The sequence below is a fragment of the Ambystoma mexicanum genome, chromosome 5p, assembly GCF_040938575.1.
Source record: "Ambystoma mexicanum isolate Mex_15411 chromosome 5p, UKY_AmexF1_1, whole genome shotgun sequence".
Classification (NCBI taxonomy): Eukaryota; Metazoa; Chordata; class Amphibia; order Caudata; family Ambystomatidae; genus Ambystoma; species Ambystoma mexicanum.
The window spans coordinates 944,725,896-944,751,056 of record NC_090930.1 but is presented as its reverse complement, the minus strand read 5'-3'; the positions used below and the strand labels follow the sequence as shown (position 1 = coordinate 944,751,056).

The window sequence follows — 25,161 nt, the reverse complement described above, 5'->3', positions numbered from 1 at the left end:
CTCTGTGGATGGTGAATCTGGCGTGTACAATTAAGTATTGTGGTGAAGAAGGAGTCGGACTAAGTACTATTTAGCCGTAGTGCTACGAGGAAAGTTCCCTGCCTAACAAACTAAAACTTCTGGTCAAATGTCCCAAAAGAAAGAGTCCTTAATGCAAATCCTATTCAGCTAACTGGCTCTACCACTTAAGAAAACATAACAAAAAGGAGGAAGCCGGAACAATACTCTGTCTTTGGCTTCTGCCTGGCCCAACACTTGGATTATTTTTCTTCTGGCAGATGTAAAAGTTCGTCAGTTTGTCATTTTCTTGCAGTATAGTCCTCAGCCTCTCTGCAAGTTATGTATGCCACAATTTTAAGTCTTTACATATACTTCATATGGTTTCCTTTTTTCGCAGGAAAGACAAGATTTTCTTAACACAACTCCACCATTTCCCATTTACTGCTTGATCTTTTTTGAAACCCTTGAACCCTCCAGGTTCTCCTCTCAGTTCTGTTCACTATGTTTCTTGTTTCCAGGACTCGCCAAAGTCCTCACGCTCTCTATCAGGCTTGCTTTAGCAGGGCTTCAGTTTGGTGTCTGCCCGGTTTTCCAGGATCCCGTAACCTGTGTGGCTTCTCCAGCCTTGAGTGTCAATGTCTTTTGGTTTCCGAGGGCTCTCTGATGGGCTTTCTTTTTCTCTCTTCAGGTGTATCTGACTCCTGTAACCCTTGTGGCCTTTCCAGCCTCGGTTGTCACTGTTCGCCCCTCTGCCTGCATTACCTTTTCGGGAGCATTTGTTTCCCTTCCACTGCTCAGCAGCTATTGCACTTCTCATGCAGAGCTCAGGGATTATCTCTCTCCACTGCAGTCTGGTCTCGGTGTCCGCTAACAGGTCCCAGGCCCACCACGGCTTCCATGTGGCCACGCCACTAGGCGAGACAGTTGTTTTTCCATCTCATCCCCTTCTTGACCCAGGTCTCTTTGCGTTCAGGACACCAACCATTCAGCGTTTTGTTCACTCGCCACGCTACTGCTGGCTCCGGTTTAGCTCCAGTCTATTGTGGCTCAACCCCTCCAGGACGTCTTCCCGTCAGAGGCTCGTAGAATTCTCTCCTCTCCATTCAAAGTTTGTCGTCTTTTTATGTATGTCATCACAAACAAAAGGGGTGTGTCTTTCTTCTTTGACTGTGGGATTCAAGTGGGATCCAGCATTACTTGAAGCCAAAGAGATTGAAGAAATTTCATTATCCAAAACAGGGTTAAAACAGTCTTTCCAATTCCCATGTAGGCAGACCATGTATTCTGGACAGAAAATCCTTGTCCCTTAGAGGGGAGTCCTTTCTGGTGAGGTCCCACTTGCCCGAGCCCTAGGTAGGGTCTTGCTTAGCGGGCTCACCTCCCTAGCCTCAGAGGTGGTGGCTCTCCTCTGAGATGAAGGGATGAATAGTCCAGATTTGTCAAAGTATATAAATTCAAACACTCATTAAAATAAATCGTACAACCAGAAAATAAAACACATTGCTCCTCTGTCATACTTACGGGTTATTTCGTCTTATGGGGACGGGACTGAAGAGTGATTTGGATCAGCACTTTCAGAAAAGAAAACTAAGGCACCAGCGCGCATGTGCCGCTCACTGCGCGGGATCCATCACTGCACAGGCACTTAATCAAATTTGGCTGCAACAGTAGATATCATAACAGATCTAACAACAGATAGCCAAATCAAATACATTTAACAGTAAGTCAACAGAATCCCTCCAACTGCCTCCCCTCTCCCCAGCTACTCCTCTCGCATATCCACTCTCCATATGTCCCCTTAGATTCGCTCAGAGCTGTAAGAAGTTCTTTATGAGGATTGGTTTGTGTGTTTGTGCTGGATAGGCCTTGTGGAGGAAAATAAGTAACAAAACATACCCATTTATGTACCGCCCCCCCACCCCTGTTATAATGTCACTGTGTAACATTATATTCTGTTTGCCACACACCATGTTTAAACCACTGTCTGTAGCTTGTATGAGGCAAGATGGTAAACCACATTGCGCATGTCAGTCTGAAAAGAGCCTGGCCTATCCTAATAGAATGCTCGCCTTTACCTGCTCTCGCTTCTGACGTATATCCCTTTTGGCACAGGCACGCGTGTTCTATGCTCTTGCTTTCCTGCTGAAAGGCGGCTTTAGCTGGAGGAAATCATCCTATTCCAAGGACTCTCAGCTTCCTAAGAGCGGGTGCAAAGCTTTAGGGAGTATATTTACCTTGGTGAAATGCATTACGCTGTGCTGCCCTCGCTGATCACACTAACAAGCACGGCATAACGTAGCTTGTATTAAAGGCCTGTATAATGAGGGTTTGTTCTCCGTCAGCAATAATGTTGCAAGGTGTGACCTTGCCCAGTTAGGACCACCCACCTGCCATTGAAACTTGTGTTGCCGTTAGCTATGTGTCTGCTATTGATTTACTAACAAATTGTTAATCAATCCACCAGAATCGTGAGTGGTCATTTCTGCCGTGACAGTCTGGCCAATGTCAAGTACAGGAGCCCAGACATTTAAGAAAATGTTGAATTGATTGTCCATGGAAGCCATAACGTTCTTTGCAACCAGTACATCCAATATCTCAGCCAACCACATCGGAACAAGCAGGCCTTCCTCTGCTTTTTCGAATCTAGCAAACGTGATTCTCGCTGCTACTAATAGGTGGGTGAGCAATTTGGCAGCAAGTCCCGATTTTGTACATACCTCCTCTAGGGAGCCCCCAACAGAATTGACACCGGATCCATAAGTAGTTGGACCTCTGCTATCTCTTTGAGTGCTTAGGTATGTTCCCAGTAATCTCGGATAATTGGACAATCCCACCACATATGAAAATAGGACGCCTGAATGCCACATTTATGCCAGCAGTGCAGTTAAGTATTGTTTTTTTTATTCAGTGTAGTGTGTGGGGGGATTAGGGGGGGTTGTATCATCTATGTAAATGTAAACATGCACTCCCTATTCATTACACATCTGGAGGAGGAGTCATTTCCAGCCCAAATGTCTAGCCAAGTGTGGTCTTCAAGTGGATGGTTCAAATCCGTTTCACATTTACTCATATAGTTTGGCTTATCATCTTGCTTCTCATGATCTTGTACAATCTGGAAATACATCCCGGGACGTTCTTTCCCTGATGGTAAGTTGCAGGGCACTAGGAGATCGCAATACCGCCAGCTTAACCCGCGAGTGGGCAATCCAGTGTCCTAATTTGTGAGTATCGGAATCTTTTGGTCTCTGCAATTGCCAGTTTCTACTTACACTCAAGAATGGATAGGGGCGAGGTGTCTTTGTACAATTGTGAGATATACTGCAGTACCACTCGTGTCCAATTACTAAAGTCCCTTGGTCTAAGCCCTGGGGTAAAGTCTGAATTGTTAAGTACGGAGGGCAATGGGCGAAAGCCCGGGGTGATGCCTTTGGTTCACAATGCCCTTCCCCAGTAGTACAATGTAACTTTGGTGGACAACAACAGCAGGAACCAACTCGTCAGAGTTGCTGTTGTTATATATGGTAAGGCACTTAGTGGCGATTTTGTCCTGGTGGGCTCTAAGCCGAACCATTTTGCGGGGGTAGAGGGGTGTCTGAATTATTCCATTTAGCCGGCCCCTCCACCCAAGGCCCTCATCAAGGCGCTTTGTTGATGCCTCTGCTCTGCCATTCAATCTGTAAAAGGCCAGAAAGAAGAAGGTAAGCTCTGCTGGGCTAATGTACTCCTCTGGGGATCGATAAAAAGAGGGAAAAAATATGTTTGCTAAAATTTCAGCGGCGAGCGCTCCTAACGCTTAATATTACTGCAAAGAGGCGCAATGCATTTCTTTTCTCTGCGAACCCGTTGGGCTGCATCATTAAAGGTGTACAACCTTCCCTTGAGCCATTTGGCTGCTTTACTGATCACCAAGTGGCCACTCCCCTAGATGGCCGACCCACCCTCTCTGCAAGGAGCCACCTACTGCCTACCAGCTGCCCTCACAGTGATTGGGTCGCCTCTCTGCTTACAGCCAATCCGAGGCACCGGCAAGCAGAAGCCGACACCGGCCCCTCAATGCAAGGCCTTCATCTAAATCCTTGTCTGTGCCTGGGTGGGCTAGGAGGGCCCCCACCTTCCTGAGCCCGGTAAATAATAATGCAGCCACATGATGCAGCTGGCCACTACATACGAACTTGGGCCCCCTGTACCTTGACCTGTGAGTGATGTCGAAACTTATCAACTTCCACCTCCACCCACAATCTGAACCATAACTGTGCCTTCTTCAATCTGCCTTCCCTGGCTCACATATTCTACCTCTTCCTTCCTTCACTGCATTCTGTGCCCTGTTTTGTTTTTCAAATTTGCGTGTGTGCGCTCTTTAACATCGTGCACCCCACTGTTGCATTTGTATTCTGTGTCCCCCTGTACCTACTGGCCCACTTGGTAGCTTGGGCTAGGACTGTGCAGTGCAACCACTCCTCTTTCCTTCAACTATTCTCTGCCACCCTAATGGCACTCAACATCTCTCCAATCTTTTCTAACTGCTACACTATTACCTACTCACCCTCTCTCACAAAGTCTGAAAGATAAAAGCCCAAAAAAGACATCCTGAATGCCAAGACTGGCCTACCCATACCAGACAACTATGTCAGCGCAACTTCCAGACAGGTTTTCACTGATATCCTCTTCTCTGTCCCCTTTTCCGCTTTTCAGATCTATGGACTCCTCATCTCATTCTACTCTCTTCCATTTCACATCCTCTCCCATCAATGTGGCACAGAGAGGGAAGTCCTCGTGGCAGGCTTCTCATCATCCCGCTGTATCATTAATGTCTACCACACTGGGACTACCTCGGTTCAGGGTCCTCAACCCAACATCCTTCTCTTTGACTGGCGCCTGCCATTGCTCATTACCTTTCTTCCCTCACCTGCCTCTCCCCCAAACACTCTCTCCCTGTCCCCAACCCCCATTCTGACTGGTGTACCACGCCCCTGTACACCTCCTCAGAAAACTTTCAAAGGCCTCCTAAACCTGGCCACACTCAATGCCCGCTCAGCCAGCAAACACTCCACCGACATCTGCCTCCTTCTTGAAGACATTGACCTCGACATTCCCGCTCTTACCGAGACATGGTTCAAAGCCAGCTCTGTCACTGCTTTTGACTCGCCTCTCCCGGATGGCTACAAGATCATTTCCAAGCCACAACCTAACTATGCATGGCAGTGGGGTTGCCTTAAACTTCCCTGAGCGGGTTTCTTCCTCCTTCATGCCCACCCAGCCTTACTGCTCCTTTTTTTATTGGCATTCTGCATAATTAAACAAGAGAAAACTCCTCCCACCCTCCCCTTCCCAATCCTTTTCCCTCACCCCCCATCCCAGAGCTGCTCCACCTTAACATACATGATATACCAAGAGGTCTTCAATTGTTATTGATTTTTTTTTAAAGCAGTTAGGCAATGTCCAGAATTTGAATGTTCTGCGGGCACATTTGAATCCAATAATCATCCCTCAGATATTGCAACAATACTCCCAAATCTGTCCTGAATTTTTGGTTGTCACCCTGAATATTATAGGTGACCCATTCCATAGCCAATACATGCCCAATGTTGTGTAGCCATTCATGGTGGGTATGAGTGGCTTCCTTCTTCCAGTTCCGGGCAATCGCCAGTAAGGCCACCAATGTCAAAACCATGCATGCACCCTTCACCCTCCTCCCCCTGACTGGGTGGACTCAACTGGGCTCTATCCCCTCCTAAATCGCCTTCTCGGGGTTTAAGCCCGTTCCCTATCCCAGCCGTAACAAGTGCAGGCTCTCCCAAGCCCATCTAGTGATCCCAAATCCCGCCTTCCCCAGCCCTCTGAACACCTACAACCTTTCTCAGACGCCCTCCCCAGGCTTATCTAGTGATACATTGAAGAGCAATTGTCCTCTTCACGATAGCTAGAATCTATGCCCCAAATTCAGGACAGGATGGGTTTATACAGCAGGGGCTGGCTAAATTAGAAAAATTTGCGAAGGGACAAATCGTCTTGTCTGGGGACTTCAATATGGCATGGTACTCGGGGGTAGATAGTAGTGCAGGTAAGGTGGGCACCCAGGGCAAACCTACGAGAGAATTGAGTGAGAAAATAGAGAGGCTATCACTGGTAGCTTGCTGAAGGGAAAAGAGTGGGGAGACCAAAGGGTACACATTTTTCCTCCCATGTCGTAGGACCTCGTCTAGGATAGACTACATCTCAAAGTCTGTTAGGTAAGGTCCTAGAGATTGAGGTGGTTACTATAGCATTATCAGATCACACCCCTATCACGATGAGAGTGAAGAGAGTGGACTCAAACCCTGGGTTGTGGAAATGGAAATATCCATTTTTAAAGATGAAACATTGAGGGTGGAAATAAGAGCAAGCATAGAAGAGTTCTTTCAAGACAATAAGCCAGGCGACACAGGATTATTTTAATTCTAACTCTATAACAAAGGCAAATAAAATAATCATGGAGCAATTGGTGCTAGATGGTTTGCTGAACATCAGGAAAGACATGCAATTAGATAAGAAAAGTAGCAGACACCACCGTATGCTAAATACCCATGGTGCAATTGAGCCTTAGCCAACCATAGTCCCAGATGTTTTAGCCAGAAACTGGCTTATTTCGCTTTGTTTAACCTATTGCTTATAGGATGTGTCCCAGCTATCTGCTCACATTTTGTGGAAGAAAGTATTGTGCTTTTTTCTCGGACCTGGAAGAAACACTTATTCATTTTATTAATGTATGCCCAAAATACATTTGCCACTGTAATTTTATTCTATTCTTAAAATGAAAGGGATTATCCAGTGCAAAGCAGCAATTTTGCTATTAAGACGGCTGGGACTTCAGCAATTAGTTGAATACGGGGTATTAATTTCTCTTCCACTTTCTCTCTGCTTTATTATTTCATATTCTCAATTCCGTACTTCTTTGAAGACATACCTTTTCCAATCTGATGTACGACTCTGATTATTCTTTTGTTGTAACTTGCATTTCATTTTATTGTACTGATTATGGTTCTATGCACAGTGTTTTGGTTTAAAGTGCTTTATAAATTACAAATAAAATATACATACAGCAGATTCCAAGATGGCTGTCGGTGACTAAGAACGTGTGGTCATTAGCTCCACTCCTGGCCAAAGAAGCAAGCCTGCGCCCAAGGTTTAGAGGCTGGCTGGGCGACATCGCAAGAGCCTGTAAGGAGTGGAAACAAGCAAGAACACTGCTGGGGGGATTTGCTCGCTCCCTCCCCTTTGCGCGAAGGGAAAGCTACAGCTGGCGCGGGGAAAGGGGCGTCGGCCCACATGAAGATCCGCTGAAGGAAGGCAAAAGCTGGTGAAACCCTCACTAGAAGGAAGCAGCAGGCAAACCGTAGTGGGCATTCTCTGTCACCCCACCAACCGCCCCCACTACTCCCCCGGGGTGCAGAAAAAGCCTTGGTGGCTGAGGAGAACACCAGAAAAGGCTTTGGCGTGGGAGAAGAATGGCATGTGGCCCATATGCAGTGCAGGTGTTGGAAGGCACACGCTGGCGCTGAGAGATGGCGGGAGGAAGAGCAAGAAGGTGTTCCCGGCCTTGGATGTGGCTTTACAGAGACCCTTAAAATTCAGCAGCACAGGATAGATCGCTGATAGAAGATTCCTGGTAAGGCTAGCGTTTGCAAATGTACGGAAGATACAACAGCAGAAACTATACTTGCAGTATATTGTAGGTACATCCCCCAGGCTGATGTCACGCAGTTAATGGTGGTAAGAGGTGGAGGGGGAAATAAGATCAAAGGGGCAGGTTTGGTTACTCGATGGGAGCACTGGAAACTGCTAAACTGCTGATGTATTAAGATATTGGAGCAAATATTAGGAAAAACTCCCCCATATTGGGGAGAGGGAAATTTGGAAGAAACAAACAAAGGGCCTAAAATTGGAGGTATTCCTAAGACAAAACAGTTAGTGCCAGCTATGATAAGGGACTCTGGTGGGGCTGAAAGGCAGGAATAGGAGAATAATCCTAGGATCACAGAGATAATTAGAGCACTAATTAAACAGGCAATTGAGTTAATAACTTCAAGTGGTAAAGCTATAAGATATTGAGAAGTGAAGAATCGGCTCACACCCTGGATGGGAAGATGCCCTTAGGCTGAGAGAGGTGGAGTAAAGCATATGGTGTAACAGTGGGTGATGCCTCCTACATGCCAAGACACAACGAAAATGCCAAAAGAAGATGACACCAAGCGGAGCAGGAAGGCCAAATAGAGCGGTGTTGGAAACAGAGTCGGGAGATAAAGACCAGGGCTAAGAAGAAAGTTGTAGAAGAACAGAAAGGGGATACCCTGGAGAGTGGGGAATGGCTTTCAGCAAGGAGGATTTAAAAGAATGCCTTAGCGAAATGGAAGGACGAATTTAAAATAACTTTCAACAACAGTTTACTTCATTGAGAGAGGACCTACGAAATGTATTGACAGAAGTTAAGGGGGAAATGAAAGAGCTGGGTGGAAGAGTGGATGTAGCGGAGCAAGGCCTAGCAGAGATATTGGATGAAGTACGCCAGAATAGTGAACTGTTAGACAAATTGGCTAGAGCCTCACATAAAAGCGGAGGACCCTAAGCACCGCTCAAGGAGGTCAAATATTAGGGTGAAAGACTTAAGTGAGCCAGTTCTAGATGCGGCTCTAAAGGGCACGGTTCAACAATGCTTTGGAAATTTACTAACAGACGTACCGCCAGAGGACATTGGAATCTTGTTGCTCTAACCTCATACGGATTAAAAGAAAACATTTTACATGCAGCAAGAATGGAGGGGAGCATCGCAGTGAATGGGATACAAGTTCAGCTGTATCAAGATCTGGCTCTGGCAACTTTGCAGAAGCAAAGAGACCTGGGACAGGTCACATGTGCTTCGATCTCAAAACAGATTTCATATAAATTGACGTTTCAGTTTGGGCTGCTCTTTACCTTTGAAGGAGTACAACATTGTATAGCATGTGCTGAAGGGCTGGCGCTGTTGAACTTGGAGGAAGAAGAATGACATGGAGCGAGACGATCAGGGCTTTCCTCCCAGTGTGGAATGAGACAATGGGAATGGTCCATGGTGCAAGGGAAAAAAGAAGGAAGAGGGGAAATTGAAAGGCCCGCTGGGGTAAGGGGTAAGGGGCCAGTGCAGCGGGAGGAGGGGAAAGGGTATCTTAGGAGAGAAAGAAGGTGCTTGCATAAAAAGGGAAATGGAGAGACATAAGTGGGCAGGACAGTTGGGATGCCAGGAGGGCCATGTTGACGGATAATGTCTTGGAATCCGAGGGAAGTGTTAGGAAGCCTCACAACGGGAGTGACCTCAGGTAATGTACTAGGCCCTAGCCTTGGGGATGGTCCCGAGGGTATCATAGGATCTTTAGTCTGGTCCTGATAGGGACTGTTTGGGGATTATGGTTGGGGAAGTTGGGTGGGGGAGATACGAGGGGGTTTGGAGGGCAGAGGAAGTGAGGAGATGGCTATTACTAAATTTAAGGAACAAATTTAACAGGACAGTGGTTGTTTATTTAATGTTTTGCCTTCAAAGTAATAATAATGTTAGGGGGTTGAATTCCCCTGTCAAGCGAAAAAAGGTGGAAGCATTGTTGAAAAAGGAAAAGGTAGATGTTATCATGCTGCAGGAGACACACATTAAGAAGGTGGGGAGAGCTGAGGTGAAGATGCGGTCATTCTCACAAATCTATCAATCACATGCAATGGGGAAGACCTCAGGGGTTATGATAGGATTTAGAGAAACACTCAGAGTTACGGTTGAGCGCATCCTGCTGGATAAGGATGGGAGATATCTTTTTCTACTTGTACAGTTGGAATATAAACAAACAGCAACAGTATATGCCCTAATACAGGACCAGTGGCGTTCCTAAGAGAGGTGGTAGCTAAGTTGGAGGACTTCGAAATGGGTGAAATAATATTCATGGGGGACTTCAATCTGGCATGGGACCCTACGGTAGATGGAAGTGGGGGTGCAGGAAAAGGGACGGTGCTCCCTACACGGGCTCTAAGGGACAATATGGGAAGATTGGCATTGCGAGATGTATGGTGAATGAAGAGAGGAGATGAGAGGATACACGTGCTTCTCGCACATATATCAATCCCTTTCTACAATCGATTACGTTTGGGTCACACTTAGGTTAATGGGGGAGGTCAGGAAGATAAACTTAGGATCCATCTCACTGTCGGATCATACCCCTCTCATTGTGACTTTAAGGGATGTGGGGCCGCAAACTGGGCTGTGGACATTGATGTTTCCAGCAGAACTAATGAACGATGCAGTTGTGATAGAAAGGATAAGGGATAAGATAGAAGAGTATTTTTCTACTAATAGTAATCAAATGGTCTTGCTTGAAGGGACCTGGGACGTCTTTAAGGCAGCAATGCAGGGGGAACTAATAGCATTACATGCCCAACGGGACAAACACAGGGTGAAAATGGAGTGGGACTAAGAAGAAGAAATACGAGAGACTGAACAGGCTATAGCTAAACCTAGGACGAGGGCTTTGGGTAAAAGGCTGAAGGAATTACATAGCCATCTAGAACTATCACAAACTCGAAGGGCTGAGAGATCTATGTTGATGACTAAACAGAGGTATTATGTAAGGGCCAATGAGGCAGATAAACTGCTAGCTCAACAGTTGAAGGGATCAGAGGCAGCTAAAATGGACTAGTGGATACAGCAACCGATGGATTGCTAACAACCGAATCAGAGGCTATAACAGAAAACTTTGCCTAATTTTACGAAACATTATATGCATCAAATCACCCTGATTTGCGGGAAATACAACCCTACTTCTTAGACTTATCTTTGCCAAAGATAACGGGTGGGGAGCTGGAAGAATTAGAAGGGGGCATTAAGGAGGGGGAGTAGAGACTGTAGTAAGAGCATTGTGGTTGTATAAAGCGACGGGACCGGACGGGTTCACAGCAGTTTTTTATTAAAAAAATATGTAAAACTGTCCTCAAGATGCGAAAGTGGTGGTATTCGGGAAACCTGCCAAAGATCCGACGAAATGTGAGTCATATAGACCCATTGCATTAATGAATATTGATGCAAAATTACACACAGGTGTTTTAGCGTCGAGACTCGTACCACTCCTTCCAGGTATAATAAATGCCGATAAGTCTGGATTTATTATAGTTCAACAGACCTCAGATAATATTAGGAGGGTGATTCATTTACTCGAAAAAGTCAACGCTAAACTAATTCCTTCAGTGTGGGTAACATTGGATGTCGAAAAGGTGTTTGATCGCATAGAATGGCCCTTTCTGTTTACTGCTATAGAACAGATGTGACTGGGGACATATTTTATATGGATGGTACAAGCGAATTATCAGGCTCCTAGGATATGGTTGGCGATTAATAAACAAGTCTCACGTAATATAGAAATAGGAAGAGGTTCTCGACAAGGATGCCCATTGTTGCCGCTCTATGCAATATATTTAGAACCGTTCTTGCAAAAAAATTCGAACGAGGTTGACGATACAGGGCATTCCCTTGGGAGGTGAGGACCACAAGATTTTCGCTTTTGCAGACAATATGATGATTACATTGATTCATCCCGAGCAGTCAATGCCAGCATTACTGGGGGAATTGGAGGACATAGAGAGGGTTGCAGGTCTGAAGTTCCATATGGGCAAGTCAGAGCTTTTAGAATTGGGTCTTACTACTATTCAGAAGGAGGCTTTGCCCTCAGTTCGCTATGGCAGACACATACATCAATTACCTGGGGATCAATATTACTAAGGGGATCTCACAAATGTATGATAACAATTATCCGCAACTATTACAGAAATAGCTTCCATTAAAGATGGTGGTTCTTCCGAGATTGCTATACAAATTTTAGGCTCTTCCAATAATTGGCCTGCACTCCTTTTTTTTTTAAAGCATTGAATAAAGTGGTCTTGAGTTTCCTGTGGTGTAACAGAACCCCTAGAATTGCATTACGAATGCTAATGGCACCTAGAGAAGGAGGGAGGGTGGGCTTACCGAACTTCGTGAAATACTATGAAGCAGCACAGCTGCAGGTAATCAGTGAATGGTTTACGGGAAATACCACAAAACTCTGGGTAAGGATGGATAGGGTGGTGGCAGGGTGTTCGTTGGAAGTAGTTCTCTGGCTATTCAGATGACATAGACCCCCAAATACGCAGGCTAGCCAGGTAATAGCAGTGGTATGCGATATATGGGACCCACTGTTAGGAAAGGGATGCTTGTCTACGCGTCATTCCCCGATCACTCCCTTATTTGGGAATCCCGCAATTTGATCCTGGGATGTTACAAAGAGCGTTTAGACAATGGCGGAAAGTGGGATGTGTAAAAATGCAAGATATGATGCAAGGAGGAAATATTTGTTCATTTGAGGAATGTAAACAGTCAATAGGTCTCTCGGAAAAAGATCGATTGGAATACTGTCAGCTAAGACAATTGAATAGTGGGATCTGGGAGTAAAATAGCAGGAAATAGACATATGGTGTCTAAGCTATATGGGATTCTGATGGAAGAAGAAAAGGAAACAGACCTGGGGATATGTGCATAAATGGGAGAAGACTTTAGGTGTGGACTTACCCAGACATCATTCGGAGTGTTTATGGGCTAACATTCCCAAATTGACATGGTCGTTTCTGGTCAGAGAAATGTGGTATAAGATCATGGTCCAATGGCACTATACCCCGGAAAAGCTGCATATAATGTTCACAACAACAATGGAACAATGTGCAAGGGGTTGTAGTAAGAAGGGGGACTGGAGACACATATGGTGTGATTGCCCAAATTTGAGGAATTATTGGGAGGATGTTACGATTCATATAAAGACGATTATTCCCCCAAATGTGAGCCTGGCACATAGGGAATGCATGTGTGTTTGATCCGGATATACACCTACCTACTAAAATACACAGTAAAGCTTTTATGTTAATGTTGATAGCGGCATGGTTGGTGATAGCGAGTGCGTGAAACAGAAGAGACCACCAACGTTTAGGGATTGGCTGTTTAAATTGTGGGGGTTTATGGCAATGGAATGGATGGCATACATTTTGCAGGGACAATATGTAAAATTTCAACTGGATTGGGCACTGATTTTGGACTTTTTATTTTGTACAGCAATGGTGTCTGCATAATCTGAGAATACTGAACATTATGTAAATAAGAACAAAAGAACCTTCATTTTTTTGTAGGGGAAGAATAATATCACAACTCTGCCTATGGGGAAGAGGGGATAACAGGGGTGAGGTGGGGATAATGTTGTTATAATTGAAAAGGCTAATTACAATAATTTTAATATATATATATATATATATATATATATATATATATATATATATATATATATATATTTATATACACAACATTCTCATTTTACAGTGGGTTGAGGTCTGTTTTATGTAGTTGGCTTTTTTCTTTCCTGTTTTTATTTTTTTTCCTTGTCTTTTTATTACTTTTAAGATACAACAACGTAATTCTTTTCAATGCAAACCAAAGGAAACAACCCCCCCCCCTCCCCATCACCCCTTCCTTATGAACACCTTCTTTCCTTTTTAAATTAATTTTGTATTTCTTACATTTTTTGTTTATTTTGATGAAGATTGTATTTCAAATTGTGTGTTACCCAGTTTTGCCGAAATTAAGGTATGAAAAGAAAAAGAGGTGGACTGGACTGGTTTCAATCCTTCATTGACTATCAACTCTGGATAGGAGAGGTGGTGATTTGTCTGGTGATTTGCATTTGTCTCAGGTCTTGCAAAAACGGTCACTTTGTTTTGGTGGTGTCCTTTGTTAAGGCACTCATGCACTGATGGTCTCCTGTAGGACAAGTAATGGTGTTCTGATCTGGCGAGGCACACTTGTTCCGTTCGTACACACTGCCACTTTTCAGAATTTCAATTGGAGTTTCCTGCTCTGTGTGTGGTTATCAGGATTAGTCAGGCGAGTACAAAGGCAGCGAATATGGCAAGGGAAATGTGCACCCAGGAACTACGACTCAGGTATGCTAGAACCCAGGAGTGCAAATAGAGTGTGACATCAAAACCACTATATGAAAAGGGATGTGGGGTAAGCACCTGACCGCGAGGAAAGTCGGCAAGCGCCTTACCCCCAATTGCTGTTATAGGTACTGACAGCGCTAAACCCACGTGGAGGGCAAGCAATGACAGGATCTGTGTACTAACACTCTTGATGGTATTACATAAGGGAACTTAAGAACTGTACTCACGAGGACGAGATAAACCTCTTGAATGTCAGCTAGCCCACGAATCCTGTTGATGAAACTGGGACCCCGAAAGGCTAGAACAGCAATGGAAGGAAAACTAAATACCTAAGTTGGAATATTGTTTACAAAATAGTGAGGAAAACATAAGCATTCACACAGGAGCTAGCTACTACCGCACACCACACCTAATAATCAAAGGGAAAATAAATGCAGAAGTGCAGTGGAAAACATGGAATGGATCCACTAGAAAGTAAGGATCAGGAGCAGGGAAAAACGAAATAACATATGCAAACTTCTCCCTACCCCTCCAAGGGAAAGACAGGAAACTAAACTAAGAGGAAGGCTAAGGCAAACGGGTTACAGCAGCAAAGGACAGAGTCAAAGAAATATAGAACACAGACAAACTGGGCTGCATCTAAAAGGGGAAAGCACTGAGAAATGCTGCCTGCAAACAGAGGAAGACAAAAAAAGGAATCAAGGGAGCAGAAATCAATTAGCGCATGAATCCGAAATTCAGGGCGGAGGAAACAAGAAAAACAGGAACTAGGAGGTAGGTACAAAGGCAAGGAACCAGGAACAAGGGACTAGTCAAAAAACAGGAACACTGCAAACGATGACCAGCGCTGGACTGAAGTAAGACTGAGGCTTTTAAAGCTGCTTAACGAGCACACGCCTCAGGTGTGCTGATTGCTGCACCTGCAGCCACAGCTGTTACCTATCCTCCACCCAACCTTGTCCTGCAAGGGTGGAGGTGGAGCAGTGGGCCAGGCATTCTGGGAAGCATAGTCATTTGGTTAAAGAAGCATGCTGGCTGCCAAAAACCTGGAATGGATCCGGAAGGGAAGTAGCTTGGAAAATAGGGATTTAGCGCTCCCAATTCATCACAGCACTGTAGCATAAGGTTCGGAGGAAAGGTCCAGTAGGGAATAAACCCCAAATCATGCCCCCAAGTGGTGGCAACGGGAGCGAAGGGAGCGAGTCGTGACAGTGGTCCACTTATTTCAGCCCTAGAGTGAGGGACACCTTTCCATATTGCAGTAGTTTCTTACTTGAGGAGATCGGATTAATACTGTAATGAGGGCAACCTTTCAGTTATGCGGTGGTATTGTCTTTTTCTTTTGTGAGATGAACTTGTCCAAGTCCTTTGGCGAAGGCCACCTTTCAATATTGTTGTAATGTACTGTCCTGGGAAAGGGGTACGTGTTCCAGTCCTATGGTCACGTTCTCTTACAGTAATTAACTAGCATTATCCTACATGTGTGATGTTTGCTTGCATCACTTGCAGTGAGGGTCACCTTTCAGCATCTCATTGCAAAGTAAATTGCAAACAGTGGTCTTGGCAGCTATAACCTCATAATTTGCTAACCGAGGATAGCACAGGGGCAACTCGCTGGTCTTGGAAGCAACCACGCAGAGCAACAGAGGTTCGAATCCCGGATCCGCGCTTAGAAACTGAACTCTGGTATGGTATTAGGTGCTCTATAAAAAAAAAACAATTAAATAAATAAAAAGTTACACATTGATGAGTTCTCCCTATTGTGATAATGAGCTGCACCTTGATTTGCAGTGGCAGCACCCTGCTAATACCCAATGAGCCCACCAGATACCAAAAATGAAAATTGTGCTCATTTGTATAGAACTCCCAAGTGAAAGCATTTGGGAGGTCTGACAGCATTTTACAGTTACTGTCTACTGCACAACTGGAAAAACGTCTTATTTTTCTTCATGCCACCTTGTAATAACATTGATGCATTTTGCAGCCAAAGCATGGCACTGATGTCAGGCACTAGTCAGTACTTAGTATGGGATTGTGGTTGAGGACAAATAAAATGCAAACACATATCAGCCCCTGCTGTGTAGGCCAAGTGTTCATGAAAAGTGGGGTGCATGAGGAGGTGGAAGGCTATCATACAATCACCAATATGTCAAGCGTCAGCATATTTTTCTAGATTAATTTATGGGGAGAAGTAGCATTATGATTGATTAATGTGTTCTTTCTTGAGCAGCGAAGGAGATAAACATTATGCACTGCATGCTACCCAATTGCACTGTATAAAAATAGTTGACGTTAACTTTTCATAATTACTTTAGACTTCTATTTTAACCTTTTATTACTAGCTTTTGCTTTTTTGTTATCAATCCTCTTGGTTATAGCAGGTTTTATTCTCTTCACAGATTCAGAAGAACCTCAATCATTTAACCTTTCAAGCATCGATGAAAACATAGATTCTGATGGAGAGAAAGAATCCCTAATGAATGAAAGTAAGCGTATCACACCAAGCAGGGTATCCAGGTCATCTACTCTTGATGAATATGAATTCAAAGATGACGACGAATGCGACAATGAGAAAGGGAATGTAAATAAACTTTTGAGTAGTAAAAATGGTGTACGAAAAGGCATCCGAAAAGGAAAGGATTCTCAAACTGAAGCTACACGCTTTTTTACAAAACCAGAAAAAAATAATTTTCCAACGTTTTTTAAAAGTAGGAAGCAAAAACCATCTAGGGTTTTATTCTCAAGTTCAGAAAGTTCAGATGATGACCTGTTTCAAGATAAAAAGGTTATTTCTCATCCATGTTCCATTAATGAAGGATCAAACTCTTGTGATCTGAGAGCTAAAAAAGAGTATAGTGTTTCATTTGACCAAAAACAAAAGGGGAAAGTTAAAAGGAAACTGAAAAATCTCAGCAAAAATAAAGAAAACCAAGAAATAAAGCAAGAAATGGATGTAAAAGAAAAGGCAAGGACAGCTAGCATTGTGATCAGTTCCGTTTTAGAGTCTTTTGACAAAACAAGAGAAGAGGAGAATTTTAAGACATTGTTGTGCCCAAAAGATGAACCTTCATTACACATATTTCATACTGTTACTAGTAAATCCCCCAAACAGTCATGTGGAATAAGTGAAAAGCAGTCCATACCATTAAAACAAGAAAATACCAAATTATGTTTATCGCCAGAGTCCTCAGAGGGAACAATACAAATGGAGCGAGTTCGACATGACAATTGTGCGGACTCAGAATATCCACTGGAAACTTTAAACTACAAATCCAGTAAACCCAAGGAAAAAAATAAAACTCTGAAACTTGAATCAGAAGAAAAGATGGTATCGAAAAGCAAAGAGGATAATAATTCAGTATTTGAAAAGTCAGAATGTACTCTTAAAAGGATAGCTAAAGAAGGTAAAATACTTAAGAAACATAAGATAAAACATAAGGAAAGAGACAAACATAAAAAAGAACATGATTTTGCAAAAGATGATCTTAAAGGTAGTATGAAAAATATACAGAGAAATGTAGAGTTTGATAGAGAATTTTGGAAAGAGAACTTTTTCAAAAGTGATGAAACTGAAGATGAGTTAATTAACACAGAATTGGAGATGTTGGCCTCAGAAAATAAATCTAATTCGGAAACACCAGTAAAGGAAGAGAAATCAAACACCCCAAAGGAAAAAACTGTGAAAGAAGAAAGAGAAAAGGAGAAAACAAAAAAAGATCATGAAAAATGCTCAAAAGATGAAAAGGTAAAGGGAGAAAGAGGAAGCATCTGTCTAGATAAGGCTTCTTCACACTTAAGCATAGGCTCAAAAGAAGATTCCACGTGCATGCCTCCATTAAAGAAAGAAACCGAAGGTGAGAAACCAAATAAATCCATAAAAGAAAATAAAGAGAAACATGATAAAAAATCCCTAATTGGAGACAAAGATCTTTCTAAACCAGAGAAGAAAAGTACAGAAAAAGAAAAAAGGGTGAAACATGATCCGAAACAGGAAAGGGACAAATCAGAGCTCGATTATACAGAAAAGGCAAAAGAGAAAATAATTTTCGAGCCAACAGATAAAATCCATAAAGAAAATGAGAAGAGCAAGAATGTTTCCAGTGTTAAAAAGATTGATGACCGAGAGAAAAGCAAAGACAAATTAAAGAAAAAACACGACAAAGACAAGAGTGATAAAGAACGGCATACAGGTGAAAACAAAGAGAAACACTTTGTGGAGAAAAAAAATAAATTGCCTGAAAAGGAATTTGAACATATTAAATCAGAAAAAAGTAAAACAAAAGAAAAGGAATTTGATAGAAAAAAAGACAAATCTAAGGATAAAGATAGTTTAACTGCACCAACCCTAAAACATGTGCATGAAGAGAGGAGGCACTCTGTTGAAAGTGGGAAAACACCCCATGAAAAGCTCCTTTGTGTGAAAGAAAAAACAAAAGATGACCCACTAAAAATCCCTGAAGGTAAGGAGAAAGATAGGAAAGATATTGACAGATACAAAGAAAGAGACAAGTACAAAGACAAAATACTAATAACTAATATTCATAAATGTAAGCCTGCTGAAACCGAAGCTGATAAATTGAAGGTTAAAACATGCTCTCCCCCTAAAGAATCTCGACCAAAGGAAAAAAGATTAGTCAATGATGATTTAATGCAAACCAGTTTTGAAAGAATGTTAAGCTTAAAGGATCTCGAAATTGAGCAATGGCATAAAAAACATAAAGAAAAAATAAAGCAGAAAGAAAAGGAAAGATTAAGGCATCAGTCTGGATTAGAATTTAACAAAATGAAAGACAAACAAAAAATGGCCCAACATGATTCCAAAAGCAAAGAGTTGATTCGATCCAAAAGCTCTGAAATGTCAGATAATCATGGGAAAGAGAAAACAGCCAAGGATACTACAAGTGGTCGCTCTCTGTCTGTTGATGTAAAACATTTAGCAAACTCTGGAAAGTTATTATTGTCTTTTGAGAACAACTTAATTAGATCCCCACGATCAGAGAGTGAGAAGACAGGCCTGAGCTCCAGATCTGTTTCCATGATTTCAGTTGCAAGCTCTGAAGACTCCTGCCATACAACAGTTACAACCCCTAGACCAGTAATTGAATATGATTCAGATTTTGCATTGGAAGGTTCAGACTCGCAAATGTCCTTTTCACAATCACCATTTCTTCCTAATGCCAAATCACCTGCTCTTCATGAGAGAGAGTGTGACTCTGTGGCTGAATTGCAAGAACGTACAAAGCCTCTCTTTCTGAGTAGAACTCTGCCTACCTACTTCAGGTCAGCCTCCGTTGAAGATGTTAAACATACAAGTGAGATTAAGCAGATGACCGATGTGCGAAGAAGCAGCATACCAGCTGCCCTTTCAGAGAATAACCCTGTTAAAACGTTACCAGAAGATTGCTTGCAAGAAAAAAATCAAAACATCCTAGCAGTGCCAAGTCAGATGTGTGCTTCTCCAAGGTTAGAAATGCCATTCTCTGACATACATGAGAAGGATTGTACGATTGCTAGTTCAAATGCTGCAAACACATTTTCATTATCTTATAATAGACCTCTAGCTAGCCCTAACAACAATGGGACAATTGATGAAAATGTATCTAACACTGCACAAACGAGTCCTACAGAAGTGAGTCCTATGCACCCTGAATCATTTAGTCATAATAACCTAATTTGTCAAAATAAACTTTCAGATAAACCTTCAGATAGGGTTAATCCATTGAGTACCAGTGAGCTCAGTCTTTCAGGCTGTAAAGGGCAAGATGTTATTAAATCGATAGCTCAAAGTTCAGAAAACCAGCAATTAAAGGAACACAGTACTTTGCAGAGTGTACATCAGTGTATTGAATTTAAAGGCAATATTAAGCCACACGACTCATTGTGTGTGTTGCCTCTGTCATTACCCTTTCCTTCCCCTATGAACACACTTAAAGGTACCCAAAATGGATCAGTCTCTGGAAGTGCTAATCAAGAATCTGATTTATTTCAAACTCAAGATCTTACAGGACTGGATGTTAGTGCTGCATCAGTGACAGAAAATAACATTGCAAAAGACAGTGTTTCATCTCAAACTGAAATAGTAAAGTATAGTGTTTCTTCTGTGCATTCCCAAATTGGAACTCAAGATGTTTTCCACGATTGCGATATGCCTACACTATCTCCATTTGCTATAGACAAAGATGATTTGCAAAATGACTGTGCTTTGCATCTGAAGAGCAACTGTGAAACATTTGAAACACGTGACCTAGAGGATCCTGAAGATCCTAGCATTCAGAAGAAGCCATCTAATATTCATGTGTTCACAAATGAAAAAGAAACGAAAACGTCAGTCCCAATTCAGTTAACTGAAAATACATATGACCTTAATATGCCAACTGCAGCATCACATGTACCAAAGCAAACTGTGGATGAACGAGGAACTAAGCTCAGTTACAGTACTGATCGCAAAGAAGATTCTTTAAGAGCAAGTGCAGAGCCACACTACATTTTATCTCATTTTGGAAATCATTTACAGCAGATGGTTCAAGATGAGATGCTGAAGTATAGCCAGACAATTAAAAGTGACTCAGAAGAAAATAATGACAAATTTGGCCATCAAGAAGTTCCACAAAGAATTACAAGAAATAGAGCAAATCTACTGGCCAATCTGAATAAGCAGATCCTCCTCGGCTGCTCACAAATCTCTGATAAAGAGGCATCTGATTCACCCTCGTCTATAAAAGCAAGGATCCGTTTAACAGAGGAAGATGATCCTCAAGTTCATCATCCTCGTAAAAGAAAGATGCCACGTGTTCCTCAGCCTGTGCATATAAATGCTTCTATTCTACAAGCTAAAGAGAAAACTCAGCAGTCTCTGGCTGCTGTTGTGGATTCTCTCAAACTGGATGACATTCAACCGTATCAGTCAGAGAGGGCAAATCCATATTTTGAATACTTGCATATCCGAAAGAAAATAGAAGAAAGACGTAAAATGTTGTGCAGCGTTATTCCTCAAGCACCTCAATATTATGATGAGTATGTGACTTTCAATGGATCATACCTTCTGGATGGCAATCCCTTGAGCAAGCTGTGCATTCCAATGGTAAGAGCATAAAGGTTCAATCACTCTATTCAATGCAATTATGAGCGAAAGTTAAGCACTAACTGAGAAGTCTTAATCTGGTAGTTTACAATGTTTAACTCTCTGCAATGTTTTCCATGCTTTTGTTTCCTCTTTTGCACTATCTTTATATAAATGTTGTATTATTAAAACTCCTTGATTGCTAATCCTATCAATGACAAAGTCTTTCAAAATTCATAATACTATGTTATGTCTCATTTCTTTCATGCTGGTTGGTCATCCTTTCATCGGAATGAGAACTGAGCCATTTGACCCGTCCCTTTAATTTTTTAAAGGTGTGTGTGGACATGGTCATGGGGCGTGGCTACATCCCATTGATGACCACTCCGTCCATCCATCCTCTATTTCGCTTAGTCATGAGCGGATGCTAATACCTGCAGTATTTTCGGTGTTTGATGTTTTCCAAGTATGTCTTTTAATTTGCAGCTTAGCCTACGGTACCCCGGTGCATGTCGATCTCTTCCTGCTTCTCTCGCTTTATATCCTGCAACCGTCCCTTTATTGCTTCGGATCCTTGTGCACCCTGCTTACAATATATGGGGTCCAGACACTATAGGGACACGTCACTTGTGATGCTCTGTGAGCACTTAAAAAGCAAGCAGTTGAAGACACCCAAGATAATGTGGCACTGTGTTTTCGCATCCTCTTCTGGGAGGTGTTCTTCGGATCATTGGACAGGTGTCCTGTCACATCGGGGAAACTTCTGTCTGATGCCTGCAGAGAATTTGATGCCCCCAGGTCTACTACTGCCGCTTGTGATCTTGGCTCTTTGACTAGGCATAGCCCCAAGGGATGCTTTCACAGAGGGGTCTGCTGTAGTGTTAGGCTGCAATAGGGTTGCACCTACTGATGTGTGCCTCTGGGCCATTAACAGAACTTATCCTGAGGGTTTTATGTAATCCAGGTCTGAGGGCTCTGCACCTGACAGCATATTCATGCAGAACACTTATCTGTGCAGAGGCATTGCTAGGGAGGGGTTGAGGGGGTTATAGCCCTGGGTCTTTTGGTTGTAGTCCCAGATAGAAGCTCAGGGGCTACAACCAAAGGCAAGCTAGCCTTGCTTCCCGACAGTCCCGACATTAGTGTAGCCCGGATCTTTTCCAGACCTAGCAACACCCCTGTATCTGTGTCATTCCTCCTCTCATAAGATGGCAGAAAGGTGGCAGCCTGAGGCAACGCCCTGCAGTGAACTAATGGGTTCAGAGCTTTCTTCATGTAAATCACACCCCTAAAAGATGGCAGCTGAGACCAAAGATATGTTTGATTGGTGGCAGACTGCATTTTGTACCTTTCTGCACAAGTCTTGCTTCATTGTGTACTCTTACCCCCTGCTGCATGCTTGAACATTCAGATACTGGACAAATCTGTCCGCATGGACTAATTGGCCCTGAAGAAAGATGTATTTCTGAAATGCAATGTCCTAGGTATGCATTCATTGAAATCGCACGATTGGTACAGAACTTGTTATGCTTAATTGGAAAAGTTCATAATTTTATTGTAGACCATTCTCGATGAGTGTCTATGCACTACTGTAGATCTTCTCCTGCAGTGTTCCTTTCAAACCACAGTCCAGATATGACTTCAGGGCCAATGTGCAATGCTCTTCTGGCTAGAGGACATGGTGTACCCCATACTCTTTGTCCCAGTAGCTATGTGATGCTCTAGCAAACTCCACATGAACACCTGCCTCCTCGATCTCTGCCACTGCGAATACGCAGGCCTCCACACAGGCATGTGTAGGCAGGATTTTTGACTGTTTTATGGGTCTTATGGGGTCCCTGCAGATTACACACCTACTAAAGACCTTCATAAAGGAGATGTTGCCTAGTACTCCACCGCCGCCCCCTCTGGCTGTGCCACCACTGTGGTAGTGGTCGATCCATCCCCTACTCAGCATTGGTGATTTCTACAGTGACAGCCCAACCTGCCGAGTACCACTGTGGCCCCACTGGCTCCAGAAGCGCTGCATCTACATCAGAGTCTTCTGATCTAGGGCTGCCTCAGGATGACCAGGCCCCACCTACCAAGGACCTTAGTGATCCAGGTGATGAGGGAGAGGATTATTGCCCTGGTATCCACTTGCTCATACCATGACAGTTTGGCATGTATCACAGTAGTCCTCTGTTATCAAGCTCCATGGAAGGCACTAACTGAGGGCAGGGTTCTGTTAAAGGTCCTGGCACTGCAGTCTGCAGGGAAATCAGGTATTGCTCTGCAGAAAGGTGTCCATCTGTCGCATCCAAAAATTGTCAGAAGCCTCAGTCCTGTCTACCTACCAGTTTGAGGCAAGGTATTGCCAATTATCAGCTGATTCTCCACGTTTCTCAGTTTCTCCACTCATCCACTGCAACACTCATCTGTTGTAGCAGGCGCTTCATTGTATGGCAAACCATCTTCTTCAGGTTCTGGCCCTTCTTCTTCAAATATGCTCCTCTCCAAGACGAGCAAGCTTCTTGCGTCTTATGGCAGGAATGTTTATGCCATCCCACCCTTACTTGTTCGGGAGACCAAGGCTAATCCTCTTTTAGATGCGGCTAAGTCACCTAGGTCGAGATATTAGAGCCTTCTTACTAGATCTTAGACTGCTTTTAAGTCTGTGTTACCAGAGGTCAAGCAGGTTGTGCAAGACTTGCTGGAGTCATCCCTGCATCACATTGATACAACTAACAGGGGAATATTTGTTGGGACACATGTGCCCTACTGCTTATATGCACCCCACCAGGTTCAGGGCAGATGTCAAAGAACAAATTGACCTTCCAATTGCTAGAACAGTACTTTTATTTCCCATTCCTTAACAGATTAGTTAAATAAAAAAACAAGTGCTCAAATCACTAAGTCACTGGTTGGGTTGACAAAGTCTAGCATGGAACAGAAAGGAGCCACTGTCTGAGCTTTCAGATGTTTTAGGTGCTACCAAGAAAGAAGAGCTTATCTTTTTTTTTAAATGTTCTTTATTTGGTAGGCTGAAAAATCAACCTTCCAAATATACAATGCCGTTTTTAGACAAAACACATTTTACAAGTTTTTACAGATTTTACAGCAATTACAAACTTTTTTTTACAAGAATTACAACATTTGCAACATTTACATTTAAAACACTTAAAAGTCCCACATTCGCGGGTTTACAAATCATATTTACTCATGCGGAATGTTACATCTGAACAAAATAATTAAAGTAAAAAAGTAGTAACTTTCAGGTAGTATAAAATTAAATTTAAGAATTCTTGCTGACAATGCATACAGACTTGCTACTTATCTGTATTAAGATTTCTTCTTCAAGTTGTGGTCTTTATGTTTACAACTAGATATGGTATTAATAGTTCTAAATAGTGTACTATCGTTATTCTTACTGCATGTCTTGTACTGGAGAAAATATTCTGCCATATTTCATCGGGATTTGCAGGTTTATACAAATTCAATAATTTAGTGAAATACACTTGTCCTTGTGAAACTAATGCTGGGCAGTTAATGATTAAATGTTTTAACGTCTCTTTTTGAGTTTGATCAAAACAAAAGTGACAAAAATTCATCTCTTTCGGTAAGACACCTCTCCTAGTTAGGATCTCTCTTGGGTGCCACAGATTCAATCTAAAGCGTAGATATTGTTCTCTCATCTTTGGTGAGGGGCACTTTACCAAATAGTCTGCTGTTTGTTTCATTTTCTTATAACCAAACAACACAGTGTTAAAATCTTTATAAGTAGTGCTTTCTCACGATTACACAACCAGTCGTGCTGCTGTATTTTTACTTTCGCTCGATTAGGTTTTTTAAAACAAGATCTAGGGAAATGTTTGCATCTGCCAAACCATTTAATACTATCATTATTATTTATTTATTTGTTTTGGTTATACATAACCTTTACAAAGAAAATAAAAGAAACAATTCAGTTAATCAATTCAGAAGTAGAAAACACAACTGCTTACATAATCATCAGTCATTTTACAATTCATAAAATCCATCTGAACACAATTAAAATTACAGACAAAGGAAACATATATTACATATGTGTTCTCAAAATGAGCTTACTCACTGAGAGAACA

At 42.6% G+C, this 25,161-nt stretch overlaps 1 protein-coding gene across 2 annotated transcripts in view; it reads left to right on the top strand.

Annotated features, from left to right (window-relative positions):
• ANKRD12 (ankyrin repeat domain 12) overlaps window positions 1-25,161 on the top strand; it is a 1,194,452-nt gene that overhangs the window by 862,367 nt on the left and 306,924 nt on the right. For both annotated transcript variants that reach the window (XM_069613394.1, XM_069613393.1), the window contains one exon: window positions 16,401-21,082. In XM_069613394.1, the coding sequence (XP_069469495.1) occupies window positions 16,401-21,082 (4,682 nt within the window). The remainder of the gene's footprint in view (window positions 1-16,400; window positions 21,083-25,161) is intronic.